The 21,578-nt window shown below is 39.3% G+C and overlaps 1 protein-coding gene across 1 annotated transcript in view; it reads left to right on the forward strand.

Annotated features, from left to right (window-relative positions):
- The window catches only part of OMA1 (OMA1 zinc metallopeptidase), a 57,281-nt gene that overhangs the window by 35,069 nt on the left and 634 nt on the right, over positions 1–21,578 (forward strand). Inside the window, exon 7 of the mRNA XM_049774608.1 lies at positions 7,144–7,293. Coding sequence (XP_049630565.1) covers positions 7,144–7,293 — 150 coding nt within the window. The remainder of the gene's footprint in view (positions 1–7,143; positions 7,294–21,578) is intronic.

A 21,578-nucleotide genomic window follows, 5' to 3' on the forward strand; every position in this document is an offset into this window, starting at 1 on the left:
TCCTTGAAATATAATATTTAAGTCTGTGAAGTTCCTAAGCTGTTGACCATAATATTTGTATCATTTCTTTAAATTAGAATGATAAGCTAGCTGAATAAAGTATTCTTGGTGAGGTTTTCATTTAACTCAATTTTTTTTGTTTGCTTGTTTTTTTTTTTTTTTACTAAGCCATCTATCTATGGCTTAATAAATCTATATTTACTATCTCCATTCTTTTCTGGTCCATTTGATAAATTTGCTCTAAATCTTATGGAATTTCTTTTGTATGTGAATTTTTTTCTTTGCTCTTACTACTTGCTGTCTTTGGTTTCGGTCATTTTAATCATAGTATCTTGGATTTTTTCTTTTTGGATCTCTTTGCTGGAACCCTTCACATCTGTTAAATCTGGGTGCATGTATCCTCAACTCTGGGAAAATATACTTTATGATTTCATTAACTATTGATTTTTTGTTTTGTTTGTATGTTTTATTTTTGGGTCACACCCGGTTCGTTCAGGGGTTACTCCTGCTCTGTGCTCAGAAATCAATCCTGGCAGGCTCAGGGGACCATATGGGTTGTTGGGATTCGAACCATCGTCTGTCTTGTGAGCAAGACAAACACCCTACCGCTGTGCTATCTCTCTGGTCCTAACTACTGATTCTTTATCAAATTCTTTTTCATGATCCTCAGAGACTCTGATGATTCCATATGGTCCCCCAAGCCTGCCAGGAGCAATTTCTGAGCGTAGAGCTAGGAGTGACCCCTGAGTGCTGCCTGGTATGACACAAAAACCAAATAAAATAAAATAAAATAATAAAATAAAATATAAAATAAAATAAAATAAAATGTTTATTCCTTTTGAAACTCATACCCTAGTTATCTGGTATGCAGTTTATTTCTTTAAATAGTCCATCCTGTTGGTTTCTAGAAGTTTCTTGCATGCTATCTAGAAGCTTACTAATTCTTCCTCAGTGTCAATTTGCTATTAAGGTTTCCATTGAGTTTTCTATCTCTCTATTGTGCCCTTTAGTTCAGCCACTTTGGTTGTGGTTTTCCCATTTCTGCTTTTTACTTTCTTGTATCTGTACCATTGTTTCTTTGATTTCACTTAATATCTAAAATACCTAAAATCTGTCTGAGAGGTTATAGAGCTTGTTGATGCTGGAAGGATCTTCTGGGGTATTATCTTTACTCTTTGGACTTGAAGGGCTTTAACACAGATTCCCCATTAGGTTTGCTGTTTTGTGGGGTAAGTTTTTGTAGTTCATTTTTTGTAAGAGTGCTCTTAGTGATTTAGCCCTAGAGGCAGTGGAGGAACCCTAGGACTGTGGTCCTCCATGAGAATATTGGGGTCTTTGGTGTGAAGGTGAAGTTGAGGAATACAGTTCTGTATTCAGGCATCAACCAGAGGGCAAGTTAGGGCTCCAGACTGTCTTTGCCAGGTACTAGCTCCATTGTGGCTCTCACCTGTTCGTGGAAAGGGCTGGAAAAGTCACTGGAAACTGCGGACAGGCTGATTGACTATTTGAACTTCCAAATGCCATTTCTGATGACAGAGGAGGGAACTATTTTCTTTTGATAACACTTAATAGGCTGAAAAAATATCAAATGAATATGCTTTTGATATATATAGAAGATAAATCTAATGGTAAACATAATTTACTAATTTGTAAAGTCAGTTGAAATGTTTGTTTACCTTTAATTTTTCCAAGTTATTTCTATTTTTAACTGCTAGGTGATTTATGCTTTTAAAAATGGTAGTTTGTATTGTCAGTAAAAATTCAACTCATTTCATTCTTCTATTTTTATTTTATATTTTCCCTGCCCCCTCATTTTTCTTTCTGTTTTTAAAGGAAGACCTTGATTGTTTGTGTCAGCTTATATTTACTTATATTTAGCTTATATTGTGAACTTGTTGATTTGATACAGGACTTATTCCTGTGTGTGTTTAGAATTGCACAACAAGTGTAAGGATATATAATACACATTTCATAATATGCACAAATGTGTTATACACGTACCTTGCATCTAAAAGATATTCATATGTATTTGCACATTATTAGGTATTATTATTTGTATTATTATAATAAAATGTATAATAAATACATTTACAATGTATTTATATAACGTATATATAAATATATATGTATATACAAATATATGTATTTATATAAATTATATAATATATAAATAATATATAATATATAATTCTATATTATATATTATAGGTTTATATATAAATAGCATATAAGATAGATGATATATGAATGTAAATGTATTTATTTATTATATATAATTAACATACTTATATCATATATTTTAATATATAATAAATGCAGTAAAACATATACATACATGTATTTTAATGTACTATATAGAAGATATCACATTGATCATATTTTTTTCATTTTGTACACATGTAATCTATAGATGTGCAACAGGCTAAGTAAGCTTGGATTCTTTTAAACTTAGAGTACCTAAGTGTATTAAAGGATTATATTGTAATCCTAGGAAAAGGGAAGAGTATGGATAAGGACTGTCTCTGCAGGGCTACAGCAGAATCCTCTTTGGAACTCTGGATGTCTGTTGAAGGGGGAGATGTGCTATGATTGGTTCTGGCCAATTTTGGCCATTTGCGCAATAGCCTCTACCCACCTTCAACCCAAACCATGGAACAGGCAAATACACATTATGTTCTTGGAGACATTTGCACCCAACTGAAGGGGCTGGGTGGATGAAAGGTCTTTATATTGATTACAGAGGCACGACCAGCCGTGGGGCAGCCATGGTTGCACTCCTCTCCCCTGTTGCCTCTCTGACGGAAGTGACATCCAGAAAGTTTACACATCTAGTCTAGCCTTACCCATTCTTCATTTTCCTGTTTTCTTCTCAGTCAGAAAGGTGCTTATGGAGAAAATTACTATTACCACACACCCCCACCAAGAGAGAGTCAAAAACTCTCAAAAACTTAGAAACTAAGTTTCTCTCCATGGTGACTGTTAGAGGAGAGGAAGTCTACTGCAGTCTGTAAGAAAACAAAATAAAACAAAACAAAATAAGAAAACACAACAAAACCCCAAACCAGCGCTAGAGGGATAGCTCAATGGACCAAGCATAGGCTTGAGTCCCTGGCATCCCAAGGTTTTCTCAGGCCTGACCTGGGAGCTGCCCTTGGTGACAGAGTTAGAAATAGCCCTAAGCACCAGCAGGTGAGGCCCCCAAACAAACTGGAAAACAGAACAGAGACAAAAATAAGACAGTGAAAAGCAGAAAGCTGTAGAGGAAAGTTATGACATTATTAGAGTGAAATTTTAGTGTTCCAGAAATCATGAATCATACAAAAAAAAAAAAAGGGAAAATGTAGCCACTCCCCCCTCAAGTCAACAGAAATTGTTTTTGAAAAGAAATCATGTCCAACATATCGTTGCTGGATCCAGTTTAATTCTTTTTTTTTTTTTTTTTGAGCCTCTTGGATCCAGTTTAATTTATGATGCAGCTCCACACTCATTTCCATCGATTTTGAACCAGTTCATTCCCACCAATACTGAGTTGTGGGCTCCTTTGTTTTTTGTTTTTGTTTTTGTTTTTTGGGTCACACCCAGCGGTGCTCTGGGGTTACTCCTGGCTGTCTGCTCAGAAATAGCTCCTGGCAGGCACGGGGGACCATATGGGACACCGGGATTCGAATCAACCACCTTTGGTCCTGGATCGGCTGCTTGCAAGGCAAACGCTGCTGTGCTATCTCTCCGCGCCTGTGGGCTCCTTTTTTCCCACATCCTGCCAGTGCTTATTATTCTTGTCCTTTTTGATACAGACCATTCGACTGGTGGGAATTTTACACATCTCTTCGTTGCTTTGATAATCATTTCTTTGATAATCAGTGATGATGAAATCTTATTCATTGCTTTTTGGTCATCTGTATGTCTTCTACAGAGCAGTCTCTCTTCCCCACATTGTTTTTAATAGAGGCCTTAACCAATGATGCTGGGATTGCAGCACCTCTCTTGTCAGCTTGGCAAAGTCAGCCATCTGATTGGATTCTCCATCTGGTGGTATTCGGGTACTGTTATGACTACATAGTGGTGGTTGTTTTGGGAGGTGGGGATTCAACAGTTCCAGGATCAAATTCAGCTCTTCACACGTGTAAAGATTCTGCTCTACCACTTAAACTTTTTGCCCCTTCTCTCCATATTTTGACTTTTTTAAATTGTACTGGGGTTAGTGCTTTATATATGTTGGATATTAATCCTTTGTCTGATTAATGCCTTGTTCATTTACAGTTTTCTTTAACCAGTGAAGTCAACTCACTGATGATCCCACTAGTGCCAATATAATGGGGTGTTTACCTGTGTTTTCTTTCCTTTTATTTTTTTTATTTTTTTGGTTACTTCTGGCTCTGCGCTCAGAAATCGCTCCTGGCAGGCATGGGGGACCATATGGAATGCTGGGATTCAAACCACCGTCCATCCTGGATCAACTGCGTGCAAGGCACATGCTCTGCTATCTCTCCAACCCTACCTGTGTTATCTTTTCTTTTTTTTTTTGTTTGGTTTTTGGGCCATACCCATTTGATGCTAAGGGGTTACTCCTGGCTATGCGCTAAGAAATCGCTCCTGGCTTGGGGGGACCATATGGGATGCCGGGGGATCAAACTGCGGTCCATCCTATGCTAGCACTTGCAAGGCAGACACCTTACCTCTAGCGCCACCTCTCCGGCCCACCTGTGTTTTCTTAATGTATTTTGTAGATTCAAGTCTACCATCTAAATCGTTAGTTCCATTTTGAGTTAACATAGTGTAAGATATTGATTCAGTTTAGCTTTTTGCTTGTGGCTATTCTGTTTTCTCATCAACATTGAAGGAAAAAACATTTTTCATTTTGTGCATGTAGATACATTTTAATTTTTTTTTGGTGTTTGGGCCACACCTGGCAGTGCTCGGGGGTTACTCTGGCTGTCTGCTCAGAAATCGCTCCTGGCAGGCACGGGGGACCATATGGGACACCGGGATTTGAACCAACCACCTTAGGTCCTGGATCGGCTGCTTGCAAGGCAAACACCGCTGTGCTATCTCTCTGGGCCCACATTTTAATATTTTGTATAGTAAAAGACATCTGCAGAGTAAAAAGATAATGGGAGAGAATAAGTCCTAATCGTAGATTTTATAAGGGGTTAATATCCAGAATACATATTAGATTTTTAAATCTCAACAATAAAAAACAATCCATATAAAAAAATGGACAAAGGATTTGAGTAGACTTTTCTTCAAAGAAGATACCAGTGTGCCAAGAGCATGAACCTGTGCTCAACATCAGTAAGTTTTAGGGACCTGCCAGCTACAGTCATTGTGATGATTACTAATGGAACATTAGAGACGAGGGGGCTGGACAGACAGCACAGAGGTTGAGGTGTTCACCTTGAACATTACTGACCCTGGTTCAGTCCCATGGTCACAGCATTACCAGGGGCATTTTTGGAGGCCTTCAGCACCACCACAGGGTCCCAGTTAACACCAGAAAGCACAGGGCCTGAGCAGCACCACATCTTCAAGCCTTTGCAGCCTGCCAGGTTGGCTAAGATTGCTGGAGGGACCCCTGGGCCACTGGGCACCACTTAGGAGTGTCAGCCAGGATCTGGAGAAATTGGAACCCTGTTGATTGTCGCTGGGAAAGCAGTAGGGTTCCTGTCATTGTGAAAACTATGCTGGTTCCTCAAAATAAATAAATAAATAAATAAAATTTATGTTTCTAAATGACTATAGTGACATTTTATTTATTTTCTTTTTGTTTTTGATCCACATTCAGTGGTGCTCATGGGATACTCCTGGCTTTGCACTCAGAAATCACTCCTGGCAGGTAGACTGTATAGGATGCTGGGGATGGAATCCGGGTCGGCCGTGTATAAGGCAAGCACCCTACCTGCTGTACTATTGTTCCAGACCCTGTAGTGACATTTTTTAATAAATTAGATTTTATAGCCTTTTATGTTTCTTTTTTTGGGGGTGGGGCATGTTACCCAGTGATTTTAGGGCTTAATCCTAGCTCTGCAATCAGGAATCTCACCAGGCTCTGCTCAGGGGACCTTATAAGTTTCCAGGGATCAAACACGGTTTGGTCACATGTAAGAGGAGTGCCTAAATTCTTTTTTTTTGGGGGGGGGGCACACCCGGGGGTGCTCAGGGGTTACTCCTGGCTGTCTGCTCAGAAATAGCTCCTGGCAGGCACGAGGGACCATATGGGACACCGGGATTCGAACCAACCACCTTTGGTCCTGGATCGGCTGCTTGCAAGGCAAACGCCGCTGTGCTATCTCTCCGGGCCCGTGCCTAAATTCTTGTACTGTCTCTCTGGCCCAGATAATATAAAGATATCCATCTGGCCTTATTTTTAGGAAAATGGGGAATTTTTTTTTTTGAAAATGGGGAATTTTAATTTGATTAACTGTTGCCCATAAGATATATAACAACAACTCTCAAACTGAAAATTCTGCGTTACATTTGGGGCCTGGGATCATCACAAATGCTGTTTGAGGTGGAAGAAGCCTAACTGGAAATGGGAGCACTCTGTCTTTTGAGTTCTTTTTCTAATTAATAACTTTATTTTATAAATACCATGATTACAGGGTTGTTCATAATATAGTTGTTTTTCTTTCACAATTGCAATTTTGTTCGTCATTGAATTTCAGTCATATAATGTAAACCCTTTACCAGTACACATTTCCTGCCACCAATGTCCTCAATTTCCCTACTATCCCCCCTATTTCTCCTCCCCCCTTTTTTTCTTCCTTTCAGACACACTGGTTTGCAACATCATGTGTATCACTTTATCTCCTTTCAGCACCCAGTTCTTAACCAGAGTGATCATTAGTGCCATATTATTTAAGTTCGACCATTCCCTTTGGTAAACCAGTAAGCATATTCTACTTAATAAGTTTAGTGGCCACATTGGTTGGTGTTCAGGGCTCACTCCCAGCTCTGTTTTCAGAGATCACTCCTGGTGATGCTTTAGGCACTACATGGATTACCAGGGATCGAACCAGGGTTGATCACATGCAAAGCAAGCCCTACCTGCTGTACTGTTATTTCAACACCAGTTTTTTTTTTTTTTTAAATGTGTGTTGTTGACAGAATGGCATCATTGAGCTTATTCTGATATTTTGGTTGCAGGCTTGTGTGGATGTGAGGGCCAGTTCGGTTTTCTGGCAGCAAATGGAATTTGCAGACAGCCTCCAAGGCCATCCCAAGATGCCAGAGTGGTTATCCACACACCCTTCTCATGGGAACCGAGCAGAGCACCTGGACAGACTCATACCTCAGGTGAGTTAGCACTGTGCCATGGCGTCAGAGGTGACTGTGCTCTTCATTTTTAACACTGTTGCTTGTTCTGAGAGGGAAAAAAAAAATCAGTTCTAACTATGTCACTCTTTTGATGATCAGAAATGCACACGATCCATTTTCAGAGGACTTGGGTGAAACTTAAAATACTTTGTCCACTCATATTATTCTGGAAGATAAGATCTAATACATAGTGGACTCTTCTTAATACTTAGATTTTAGCCAGTTTGGTAGAAGATTAAAACTCATGGCATATTTTGCAAACATATTGGCTGTAGTATTTTCTTGGTGATTTCATGTTGGTCTTGAAAATCATGGCAATGATTTATGTTCAAGTTTTGACTCATGGTTTTAGGTCCAGTCGTGTACTTTATTCATTTATTTTTTATTTAAACGCCATGGTTACAAGGTTGTTCATTGTACAGTTTTTTCCCCACAGATAAAGTTGTTCATGATTGAGTTAAGTCATATAATGCACAACAACCTTCACCAGTGCACATTTCCTGCACCAGTGTAATCCTATGTTGTTTTGTGATTGTGAACTACGTGCCACTCTTTTTTTTTTTTGGTTAAAATTCATTGTTAAATGGAAACACCTTTTTTTTTCCAAATAGTTTTTACTGTTTTCTAAAACTTTTTGATTTGTTAACATTCACATCCTAATAATTGGAAGTAGCAGAAATGTCTTCTGTAGTCTCTGCATCAGTGCGCAGCGGATCTGACACCTCCACGCCAGGCTACCTACCCTCTTTGTCTCACATTAAATGTGAGAACTGATTAGTTTTAAGTCTTGCTACTGCACAATTTGTTAAAGGATAATGCAGCACCTTTTAAAGGGACTCAGGTGTACTATAAAAGTACCTTCCAACATGCTCTCATATTCAGCTTAACAAACAATGAAAAAAAATAGATTTCTGAGAAAGCAGGGTTATACCTATAGAGTTGAGAGAGAAACAGGGTAGGGCATGGTTCATGACACTTTGAGGATGCTTAGTATAAAATTAATCTAAAGGAGAAATCTGATTTGTCATTGAAAAAAATTAAGATTTAGGTCTTCTATTTGAAGGAAGAATAGTCTTTATCAAGTTTATAATAAGGAGCTACCACAACGAATTCATGCATCCATTTATTCATTTGTGTGATCGATATTTATCGATATTTATTGATGATCTGTCATTCTGTGTTTTATGGCTGGAGAATGATCAAAGAAGAAAACCGTCTCTGCCTTCTCAGAACTGGCATTTTTAGTTTGGTAATGGAACTAATAAACACATACAGGTAGCGTGTCAAGCAGTAATAAATAAGCATGTTTGTGTGTCTGTGGGGGAGTACAGCTGGCCTAGAGGCAAAGATAATATTCACCTCTGCTTACTTATCAAGGAAGACTGCACTGAACAGAAGCTGGAAAGGAAGAGGGGAGCACATTCTGTGGCTATCCGGGGAGCCTTTCATTCAGAAGAAACAATCAGTGCAGGCCCCTGAAAGGAAAGTGGGTTTGGTGTGTTCAGAAAGACACTGGGACTGAATAGAGAAAGGGACAGGGTGAGGATGGCTGAGGTCTAGGGTCACCAGACCTTAAAGGGTATGTGACCCAGTGTAAGAGCTGAACTTTTATTTCTAGGCCATAGGAGTTATTGGTGGAATTGTTTTGAGCACAGTAACTTGCTCTGAGGCTGGCTTGCTATGTGGCGAGGAGGGGCCAGAGGTGAGGCGAGGCTGAAATCAGGCTGCAGGGCAGGATCTTGCATTGATCCTGGGAAGATTGCCAGGGACTGAAGCAGGAAAGAAAAAGGGTCAGAACTGGGGGATGTGTATTGGAAGGAGATCTTGCAAAAAAAGCAGCAGTGAAGCAGTTACTTGCTAAAATGACTAGGTATCATTCATCTTAAAAGCCTCTCAGGACAGGGCCTGGGGAGAAAGCTGAAAGGAGTGGAGCACCTGTCTTGTATGCACTAGGCCCTGATTTTAGTCCCTGGTACTCTATGTCCCTCTGCCCATTCCCACTGAGCTCTGGGGATTTAGCTCTAATGGCTCCTTGTGCAGCCCTGGCGGCCCATAGCAGAGCTGGGCCCATCAGTTGTGCCTTGGTAGCTCGGGTGTTAACTAGAGCTGGGAGTGGGCCCTAATCCTGGGAACTGCTGAGGTGTCCAGAGCCCATCCCCACTCTAAGGGTTGCTCAGGATTCAGACAATATTCATCTCACTGTGACGGTCTCAACAGTCCTGCTTCTAGGAGCCCTTGAGGTGCTGAGCCCCTCCCTCTGGGATCACACTCTTCAGGAGGTGTAACCATAGGGCCCCTTAGCTCACTCTGGGATTCCCTTTGTATTTTTGCTTCAAATAAATGGCTTGCTGAAAGTAGAAAAATAATTCTGACCCCAGCTTTTAGATACGATCTTTCCTAAATTCTGATTGTCATTTTATCAACATATAACTGTGGATCTTAGGAGAGGTTTAAAAAAATGGGGCCCGGTGTGGTGGCGCTAGAGGTAAGATGTCTACCTTGTGAGCGCTAGCCTAGGATGGACTGCGGTTTGATCCCCCCACGTCCCATATGGTCCCCCAAGCCAGGAGTAACTTCTGAGCACATAGCCAGGAGTAACCCCTGAGCGTTACCTAAAAACAAAACAAAAAAAATGTTAAAGATACTAAAATAATTATAAAAAAATTATAATGGGGGGCAGGAGCAATAGCACAGCAGGTAGGCTGTGTTTGCCTTGCATGCAGTCAACCCGGCATTCTACATGGTCCCCCAAACCTACCGGGAGTAACCCCTGAGTGCTGCCCCTGAGTGTGTCCTGAAACCCCTAAGTAATAATAATAATAATAATAATAATAATAATAGGTTTGTTAGTGACCAGGTAACTGTGGATCTTTGGAGAAATTAAAAATACAGATGTTTTAGATGTTCTAACAATTTTTAAATGCTTTAGAGAAGTCTCGAATAATGGGCTTGTTATTATTATTAGTGAACATAAAGAGAAATGGCTGGGAAACAGATTATTAGGAAGCCAAGAGGAAGAGAAAAATTGAGAGATGTTTTTCTTCTAAAAATAAACTATCCTAGTTCAGAAACTTAATTTGAAAACCTCATATAATTTCTTATATTTTCCCCCCAAGTGATTAAATTCAATTTGAAAGTAATAAAACTCTACTACAATATTGGGAATAATTCAGTGGTTGAAGTGAAAGTGATAGTTAGTGCAGCGTATATTGTTAATTAGAATACATAGTCATAACTCAGAGATTGGAATTCCCTGCCATCATAGGTCTCATTTTTATAATGAAAGAAAGCGATACCTCAGGCAGATTATAGAGTTGTATGAGGCTACCTACCACTGAAGACGGGTTTTCAGTTAGCTTTTATTTAACATATTTTTCTACTTCAGTGACTATAATCAATGCATTATTCTACCTGAGGCGCCTGTCCTGTGCCGTGACTGAGAATGTGCTTGCAGTGATGTTTATCTTACCGGTAGCTGGGAAGACAGCCCAGAGCACAGGGAAGGCGAGGGCTGCAGAGTCACCCAAAAAAAGGTGATGATTGAAACAGTGTGAGTGGATAAGTTCACTAAGCAAGTGACCCATCAGTTAAAATTATGAGGTGCTTCCACATTTGTAAGAAGACAGAGCCCCTAGTGGATCAGATTTATTGAGGAGGGAAAAATCATGAAAATTCAGAGTATAATATTCTGTGGTTTGTTTGTGGCATCTATTTGTTTCTTGTAAATAAGCATCTTTGTCATAAAAAAAAAAGTGGGGTGGGAGCAATAGTACAGTGGATAGGATACTTGTCTTACACATGGTACTATTAAGAACTACACCCTACCAGGAGTAATTACTGAGTGCAGAGCAAGGAGTAACCCCTGAGCATCATTGAGTGTGGCTAAAATATTAAAAAAAAAAAAAAAAGATGTGGGACTAGATAGAATAGTGAGTAAGGTGATTGCCATGCATTTTTCCTGACTTGGTTCCAACACTGGTACCCATATAGTTCCTCCAGCCCTTTCAGGAGACATCCCTAAATTCAGGATCACTGAATGCAGAACCAGGAATAAATCCTGAGCATTGCTGGGCATGCCCCCTTAAAAAAAATAAGTAAAAAGGGGGCTGGAGAGATAGCATGGAAGTAGGGAATTTGCCTTGCATGCAGAAGGATGGTGGTTCGAATCTCGGCATCCCATATGGTCCCCCGAGCCTGCCAGGAGCAATTTCTGATAGTAGAGCCAGGAGTAACCCCTGAGCACTGCTGGGTGTGACCCAAAAACAAAACAAACGAACAAAAACAAGTAAAAAGATCTTAACTTTTCTTTACTGATTTTCATAAATATCTTCACAGGAATATTATTGTTTACCTTAGCTTATCAGCATTTAATATGGCTTTGATTTGTACATGATGCATTCAACAAATACTATTTTGTGCAAGTTTATAGGTTTTGTATGTATCATGAACAAAGTAAACAAAAACCCCTACCCTCATGAAATTTAATCTCCAGTAAAAGGAACCAGACAATAAATAGACTAAAATAGCCAGCAAGGTAGGGAATAGATCACAGGTAAATTGCCTACTTGTCAATAATATGTTTTAGGGAGGTAAATATCAGAAGAGAAACCATATACTCATTAGCTGGAGTTGCTAGAACCAAAAAATAATATAGCTGGAGTGACCTCACTGAGGGACATTCATTTCTCTACAACTCTGTTGGGTTACAGTTGACAATTCCACCATTCTTCTGGGTTCTTCTGTTACTGGATGAAAAAATAAATGAACATAAAACAGCTCTGTGGGAGAAAAGGTCACATTTTCGCAACCTCTCTCTAGAGACTAACATCTCTATGGAGAATTGACAGGACCCCTGTCCTGTGCTAAGAGTTCTCTGCTTGAGAAGGGAGGAGGTCTTGGACATGATGACAGAGACACTTCATCTTCACAGGTGAAAAGACTTGAGCCTGATCCCCTACTTCCTGAATTGCTCTAAGATCTTGGTCATTAGCAGGAGTAGGAAACCCATCTTTGGTCAGGGGCTAGGAGAGAAGAAAGAGTTTTTGTTGACTCCTGTTCCACATATCAAGGTGACATAATTAGAAAAATGGTTACTCTGGGCATATTGGAAAAGTGGGAAAATCAGTCTCACATTTCTGAAGGTTAGACTTCCAAGGTCAAGTTCCAGCTGTGTCTAAAGCTGCATACAAGGATAACTTTTAAGTACTGCATATTGTTCAGAAAACAGACTCATTTTTTGTTTTATTTTTGCATCAAAATAATATCTCCAAATTAGGAAAAAATACTTACTTGCTATTTGTTGGGGTAGGTATGGGCCACAACCAGTGGGTACTCAAGGGTTACTCTTGGCTCTGCACTCAGGGATCATTCCTGGTGGGTTTAGAAGACCATATGGGATGCTGGAGATTGAACCTGGGCCAACCGTGTGAAAGGCAAACACCCTACCTATCTCTCTGGCCCCTAGTTCTATAGTTTTCTTGTGAATTCCGAGTTGAGGCCTATGGAAATGTCTAATTAAATAGACTTCTTTGATCCACTAGCATTTTAAAAAGATAAATATAGGCTTGTAGTAATAATATTATTTGCCGTTAATAAGATGGTATGTGATAGTTTTATTTACTTAAAATGATCAGTTAAATTTAGGAAACACATATCCCACATATTTTGGTTACCATAACAACTGGGGTGAAAATTGGAGAACAGATGTTATATCAACCTGTTGCTGTTTAATACATGACAGTTTTTAAAGACTAGTTAAACTCTTCAGCCTTTTAAATTTACGTATATCCTATTTTGTTCTTTGTAAAAATTTCTATAATGATTCTTACAAAATTTGAGAGATGTGAATAGGGGAAATTGTAGCCCGGAGTTAAAAAAATTACTGGAAAAATTTGTTTTAAGGCTGAAAGCACAGACTGAAATTTTCATTTATTACGTTTTTATTCAACTATGTCTTGTCATCCTCTCTATGAGGCCTGGGGGACTGACGGGCCTGGGGAATAGTAGAAAATGTAGGAACTGCATTTCAGTACTTTGGATGCCAACTTTATTTGTAGGCTATTTTTCATTATCTGGAGGTTCACATCTACTAGATTCAGTTTTTAGCCAGCATAATCACCCAGTGTCAAGCTACAAAGGCATATTCCTTTTCTTCCTGTTTTATTTCGAATCTCTAAATTTTCAGGAAGCTGAGGGTTAGAACTCCTGTGTGAATCATTCTTAGGCATTTCTAATTGGATAGAGTAAATGCACAAATCATCACAGCTATATACATCTCCTGAGTAGAAATTACAAGTGTGTAATATTGAAATGAATGTACACACACACACACTGTTCGCCTTACAGAATCCCATTTTGTCTGACGTGGAGAGTGGAGGAAAAGGGAAACATCATAGCTGCTGCTGTAATTGAATTGGCCTCTGAATCATAGAAAGCCAGGAAGCCTGACAGTAGCATTGTCTAAAGCCTTAAAAAAAATCATGCTGTCTGTGATGTGTATCTACTTGCAGCTGGAATGAATGGCTATTAGAAAAAAAATCGTTTTTAGGGGTAAAGGGGAGAAAAGTGATAATATTTTAAACAAAAACACTTCCTTAAAAAAATGGAGGTGTTTTTCTTTTCTTTACCTTGAAACGTTTTGGTTTCTACTGTCGAAGAGAAACTTCAAAGGAAGCTTTTAATGTAATCATGAAGCTTTTGGTCTTTTTAAAACAAAGAAAATGAAATGTAGTTTATTTTTTTGAATAAGTAATTTCGTTTTTGTTCATGATGTAGTACCAAAAAGAATCCTAATATGTGGCACAAGTTGTTTCATAGGTACTTTAATTGTTAGTAGGGGCAAATTTTGCTACTTCGTAGTATATTTTTCTTAAGAGTGGTTGATCGTAATATTTTATGTGAAATTTTATTTATTCATTCCAGAGGACAGTTGGCTGGTGTCAAAAGTGACCTTAATTTTTATATTGCGTACTTAAATGATTCAATTTTTATACTTAATTTAGACCACTTGACCATATAAAAGAGATACTCCTTTTCATTATATTTTATAAAGGAAGTATGGAATGAATGAGAGAAAATAATCTAATGGTTAAATTATGGCTTTTAAATATAAAATGAACACATACCTCAGATCTTATTTACTTGCTGTAAATGAGGGAGCCAGGACTATATTACAGCTAACACAAAGGAAACACAAGGACCACAAGTGTGTGAGAGCAAAGAATGTTGAAGAGATTTCAAAGAGATGCAAAAACAGATCCATTCATAAGGTAGTAATCAATTGCATTCTGCCAGACATAGTTCATTTCCATTTTCAGGGACAAGTATCATTTGAATTGTTATCAGTTTTTTCCAACTTATGAGTTGTAAAATAGCTCAAACCATGAAAAGAAGAGATAATACAGAAAGATGAAATTGACAGGATATCCAATGATCTTTTTTGCCCATTTCAATGTCTTTCATAGCTGCCTCTGTATATCCTTGCTATTGACATGGATTTGCCTTTCAAATAACGATACCAAACCAAGTTATTCTGCCCTATTCATATTTATATATCTCAAAATATATAAATTTAAGTGTTTTGTTAAACACTTAAAGCTATCATCTCTGTCTTGTATTTCTTTTCTGCCTTTTAAAGTAGTTTGTCTGTGGCTGGAGAGATGATATAGTGAATAAGATACTTGCATTGCAGAGGCTGACCTGGGTGTGAGATCCCTGGCATCCCATCCGGTCCCCTGAGCACCTCAAGAGTGATCTCTGAATACAGAGCCAGAAATAAGTCCTGAGCACATCTGGGTTTGTTTCCTCCCATTAAAAAAAAAAAAAAGAGTAGCTAGATCTGGTGCCTGGGAAATAAAAAACTTAAATGCTAAGAAAAATAAGTTTGTTTTTGTTTCAAATGTATTTACATCTTTTTTGTTTTGTTTTGTTTTTGGTTTTTTTTTTTTGGGTCATACAAGGCAGTGCTCAGGGGTTACTCCTGGCTCTATGCTCAGAAATTGCTCCTGGAGGCTCAGGGGACCCTATGGACTGCCGGGATTTGAACCACTGACCTTCTGCATGAGAGGCAAATGCCTTATCTCTCCAGCCCCTGTATTTACATCTTTTCTAAAAATATCATCCATATGATTTGGACAAAAGCATTCATACTTAATATAAAGAGTTTATTTTATTTAAATAAACAAATTATTACACTATGATTAATACAATGCAAATGAAAAGATTTGTGGCTATATAAAATTAAAATATAATTATGTTTTTTAAGACAAGAGAAGTTCAGAAATAACAGTATGTTACAATTGTTAAATGTTAAAATGATAGTTATATTTTCATGAGTTGTTGCCAAATATCCACATAAAGAAAACTGTTCATTTAAGTGTTATATTGAAGGGCCAGAGCAATAGTTGGGTAGGGCATTTGTCTTGCATGTGGCCAACCAAGGTTCAGTTCTCAGCACCCCAGATGGTCCCCCAAACCTGCAAGGAGTAATTTCTGAGTGCGGAGCCAGGAGTTTCCCCTGAGAACTGCCAGATGTGGCTCCAAAAACCAAAACAAAAAACCTTTTCAAGAGCTTCCTTTCCTTTCCTTTTCCTTTTTTCTTATACTTTCCTTAAACTCACTTTATTGAAATATAATAACATAGTAAATATTATGTAGTGAAGGATCACAAGCTTGCCCCTCAAATTAAGCAGACAGAAGAACAGGAGAAACAGTAGTTAGAATCTGGCCTAGTAGACAGGGAGAAAGGGCACTTTGGAGAAAATCAAATTTGTTTTGAAAGGGTGAGTTTTAAATAGAACAGATAGGGTGTAAGGAAGTTTGTGGTAGTTTGTAGGTATAGTGGTCTTACCTTCTTTCAAGGGCACCTTACCCCCAACCCACATTATCCCAGAAGTCATTTGGGGTCAAGTACATCCCTCTGTTCTGAGATTACATCCACCCAGAGTAAGCTTTTGTGAGAGCCTGATTTCCTGGAAGGCGTTACTTTCAGTTGGATAAGAAAATTTCAGAGGATATTTTGTGTTGTTGTTGTTTTTTTATCAGGGGACTGGGAGGAGGCATATGTTGAGTCCCAAAACTTCCCATGAGTAGTCCTCATACCAAAGTGGCATATGGGGATGACATATTCTGGTCTCCTTCAAACCCATACTTAAAGCACAGTGTCCCAGGTTTCATTATTTATGTCTCCATCAAGCCATCAGAGGTGGCACAAGCAGTAGGGCGTTTGCCTTGCAAGTGCTGACCTAGGACGGACCTAGTTCGATCCCCTGGTGTCCCATATGGTCCCCCAAGCCAGGAGCAATTTCTGAGTGCATAGCCAGGAGTAACTCCTGGGTGTCATCAGGTGTGCCACCCCCCCCCCCAATAAAAAGGATTATCTTCATCATCTCCAAAGAGTGCTCCTGTTTGGAGCACCTCCCTCTGAGTTGCTCATCAACTCAGTTGTTCACTCTGAGTTGCAACTTTGAGTTGCTCACCTTGTCATTGCTGCCTAATATTATGAATTGGGTTGCATTTTCTAGAATTTTATAGCAGTGGGGGTCTTAAGCAGACTGTTGTTTTTTTTTTTGTTTTGGTTTTTGGGCCACACCTGGCGTTGCTCAGGGGGTTACTCCTGGCTGTCTGCTCAGAAATAGCTCCTGGCAGGCACGGGGGACCATATGGGACACCAGGATTCGAACCAATCACCTTTGGTCCTGGATAGGCTGCTTGCAAGGCAAACACCGCTGTGCTATCTCTCAGGGCCCTGTTTTGTTTTGTTTTGTTTTGCCTTATTACTTTTGATCACTCAGTATAGTATTCTTGAGCTCTATCCACACAATGACTCCTCTTCCTGCTGAGTTATTCCAGTGTTCAGCTTCTATTTCATTCACCTGTAAGATGGAGGTGGCACCAGCTGCTGTGAGTGTGATTTTTGTTCATACATATATATGTATTTGTATGTGTGCATATATGTACATATATATTACATGAGCCAGTTTCTGCCTTTCTCTTGCTCTCCTTTTCTGTACCCCCCCCCCCCCCGCCCTTATCACACACTTGAATAATTTCTTCTCTATCTGGTCTGAGATGTCTTCTCTATCCGGTCAAAAGTGGATTGTGTCACACCCCCAATTTAGATAACATTTATCAGTCCCTGGCACAGCATCAGACCCATTGAAAGCAAATGGTAAATGCACCTTTTACTTGTTTGCTTGTTTTAATGGTGTTGAGGACCAAAACCACCCCTCAGTCATGCAAGGCCAGTGCTCTACCACTGACTTAGCTGTATCCTGGACCTGCCCCTTTCACTTTCTCTTAGATTCTTAAGGTTGCTCATTCACTTACTAAACTCCAAATCCATTATGGCAAATTTAGGGTGTTATATTTCAATTATTAGAGTACATTCATGCTTTCTCTTACACTGCGAGCTCTTTAAAATGTTTGTCCTATGTTATTAGAATGATTTATTCATAACTTGTATTCTGTACACATTTCTTTAAAATCCAACTTGTATTCATTAAGTCCCTATTCTGTGGAGTGCATCAAGTTAAGCACAGACAGAAAATAAAGTGGAAAGAAAGGAAGCTCTATTCTGGCCGGGCAGAAGGAGAATACAGCTCCTTTTAGAAGAGTGGAAGTATATTTAATGAAATAGACCCGAATGAATGTATAAAAATGAAAGACTCCGACACCCTGAAATATAATAGAATAAATATGGAAAAGAGAAGTTAAAAAATAGTAGAAATAATATATATGATGCCATTTGCTATGGAAAGTGAGTGGATGTTTGATACAAATATTCATGGTTTGTAACAAGATTTTGCTTGATAGTTCGAGGAAAGGACAGTTCATGCATGAAGAAATGTTAATAGAAAAAGTTTATGGAAAATAAACAGGCTTTTTTTGATAAGCAATTAAAGAGACATAGCTCAGACATCAAATACTCATACAAGATTTACTCAAGAAGCATACAATCTGATGGTATGAAACATCAGCAAAAGTAGATTCTCATCTTCATTTTCTTAACCTTTTTTTTTTTTTTACTTTTGTGACAGTGCTTTTAAAAAATTCTTAGAGCAATTTTAGGTTTGTTCTTCCTGTTACCATCAGATTATTCTGGGACTGTTCCACTTCAAGTAAATTAAAAAGGAGGTTAAAAATATGTTTTGAACAGATTTTTCACAGTAGATAATTTATAAGAGTCAAATGAAACAAAGCCTATGTATGACAGGCGATTCAGATGCCCAGTTATGGGGAAATGCAGTGCCAGTTTTCTGCGGGCAGGACTGTGACTATCTGGCTTGACCAGTGTAGACCACACCTGACTCGAGACATTGCACAGAGTCTGGGAAAAGACCGAATAAGGGAACTTCTGAAGAAGAGAAAGGCTATAGATTTACAGCTTCTCTTTCTGGTCCCTTTGAAGGCTTGGCATGAGCTAGTGACTTCTCATGTGGAAAAGAACATGGATCCGGCTGCAAGCTATTAGAGGTGATATGAGCAAGAGGTGCTATCCCAATTTGGTCAGAGAGTCTCAGCTTATGCTGGTGCTGCCATGCAAATGTGTGTGCATGAGAGAGCAGTCTCAGTTCATACTGGTGCCTCCATGAAAGTGTGTGTGTGTGTGTGTGTGTGTGTGTGTGTGTGTGTGTATGTGTATGAAAGTGAGAGAGAGTGCGCAGTATAAGTTCATGTTGGTGCCTCTGTGCAACTCTTTGTATGTGTGTGTGTGTATTTGAGTGTGAAAGAGAGAGAACAGCCTCAGTTCATGCTGGTGCCTCTGTGCAAGTATTTATGTGTGTATGAAAGTGAGAGAGAAAGAGAGAAAAATCTCAGTTCATGTTGGTGCCTTGTGCAACTCTTTGTATGTTTGTGTGTGTGTGTTTGTGTGTGTGTGTGTGTGTGTGTGTGTGAAAGAGAGAGAGAGAATGAGAACAGTCTCAGTTCATGCTGATGCCTCTGTGCAGGTATATGTGTGCTACTGCTGGGGGGTAAACCAAGAGCCTCACACATGCAAGGCAAGTATCCCCGGCCCTCAGTGCAGATACTACTGTTATTTTTTTTTTTTAAGTTTGGGCCCACACTTGGCTCAGGGCTTACACCTGTCTCTGCATCTCTTACATCTGTTCCTGGTGGGCCTTGCCCTGAACAGCTCCTTCCATGCTCAGAGGGATCCAGGTTTGCACAGGGTGCCACTATTTTCCTTTAACTTAAGTGCTGTCACTGGGAAACAGTTTCTTGTGTTTATTTTTTTCAATTCACTTTGCTCTTCCAAATATTTATTTACTACTCATGAGAGGTGTGATACTTGTTACATCTCCTGAATTTATTGTGCGATGCAATGAACACCAGACAATTGCTACCAAACAGTTTCACTTCCTTGCCTTTGCCTCGTGAGTGTATTCTGTTAACTCTTCGCCAGCTCTGCCTTATTCCAGGTTAGATGTGCTCCCAGACATCCACTCTGCCGTGCCATTTCAGAAATTGCTCCCATTAGAAGATCTTGCGTGTCTGTGGTGAGGGACACCTCATCCACACATACTGGAGTTGCTTCTGGAAGTTACTCTTCCTTGGAAGCTTACTCCAAGCCTCTAGGGTTCCAGGAAACAGACAGTGACTATACTTTCCCACCTTATTCATCTTAAAAATGCAAGAATCTCATTCGTTTCGAATGTGTATCCCTCATAGGAAATAGAATGTTAGTGTAGTATTGACAGTTGCTATGTATTTGAACAGTGGTATCTGGGTTTTTCTTTGCATGATTACCAGAACCCCACAAGTCTCCAGGGCAGTCCCACTCAGAATGCAACCTTTTTTTTCTTTTTTTTTTTGGTTTTTGGTTTTTGGGTCACACACAGCAGCGCTCAGGTGTTACTCCTGGCTTTACGCTCAGAAATCGCTCCTGGTAGGCTTGGGGGACCATATGGGATTCGAACCACTGTCCTGCATGCAGGGCAAATGCCTTACCTCCCTGCTATCTCTCTCTGACCCTGAAACCTAATTTTTTTAAATTTACTTTATTTAAAGAGCATATGACTTCAAGTCTCCTCATCCTTAGTGCCACTATTTTCTTCAGCGAAACTTTGTCTCTTCAAGTCAATCCACAGTTTCACCATTGCCTTTCCCGCTCTTCCTTATTTACGGCAACACACAGCTTTAGGAACAAGTTAAAGGCCACTAAACATTGAAATTAGCTCTCCTGCTGACCAGCATTTGCTTAAAAATTCTTTATATATCAAGCATCAAGACTAACATTTAACTCTTTTACTTTTTATGTCTTAAAGTCCCCCATGTGCCCACTTGAAAGAGTCCCTGTTCTCAAATATCAGCTGCTTATGTCAGCATTGCTGTCGGTGACAGGGCCAACCATACCTATCTATGTGGTCCTGTCTTTTGGTATTTTCCACCAACTCTACATAAGACACTTCCCTTGCCACTTCTTGTCTCCTTTCTACAACATTTCTCTTTTCTCCAACAAAAGATGAGCATTGGGTTCTCAGATCTGTGTGCACACTCACCGATCCAGCTTTCATTCTTCTCAGTGTGGCTGTTTGTGATTTTGGTTTGATTAGAATTTAATATTAAAAAAAAAAACAACAGCATCCTACTCACAGCTGAGTCATGTAATATGTTGTGATTACTTTTTCTTCCTCACAATCTTCCCACCTTCACTCCCTACCCACCCCCGGAATTAAAAACTGGCTGGTTTTAATTTGCTTACTTTTCTAGGTTATTAGCATCAATTCCACCCTGAGCTGTTCTAGTTTTTATGTATCTTCTTTTAGAATGTTCAGCTATCTGGATAATGTTGTTTTCCTTTTCTTAAAAAAAAAAAAATCTATGCGTCTTAAGGTCTCCTCTGCTCTGAAAGGCTGTGATCATGATCTACTTCTGTTTGGATTATAAAGATGGATTACAAGTCAGAGGTCTGTTTGTCCCTGGTCATATGGCACTGACCTTTGTGGCAGATCATGCATGTAGGTGTATGTATGTTTATACATTATTATGAGCAGTAAACATTATAATGTAACTTTGCTGTGATTTATCTTTCTTTTCACTTATTACTTATTTTTTCACTTGTTAATTACTTAGAGAAGCTTCTCTTTTCATGTGTTATATATATATTTATTTTTTTTGTTTTTGTTTTTGGGCCACACCCGGCGGTGCTCAGGGGTTACTCCTGGCTGTCTGCTCAGAAATAGCTCCTGGCAGGCACGGGGGACCATATGGGACACCGGGATTCGAACCAACCACCTTTGGTCCTGGATCGGCTGCTTGCAAGG

The sequence above is a fragment of the Suncus etruscus genome, chromosome 6 (assembly GCF_024139225.1).
Source record: "Suncus etruscus isolate mSunEtr1 chromosome 6, mSunEtr1.pri.cur, whole genome shotgun sequence".
In the NCBI taxonomy this organism is placed as follows: domain Eukaryota; kingdom Metazoa; phylum Chordata; class Mammalia; order Eulipotyphla; family Soricidae; genus Suncus; species Suncus etruscus.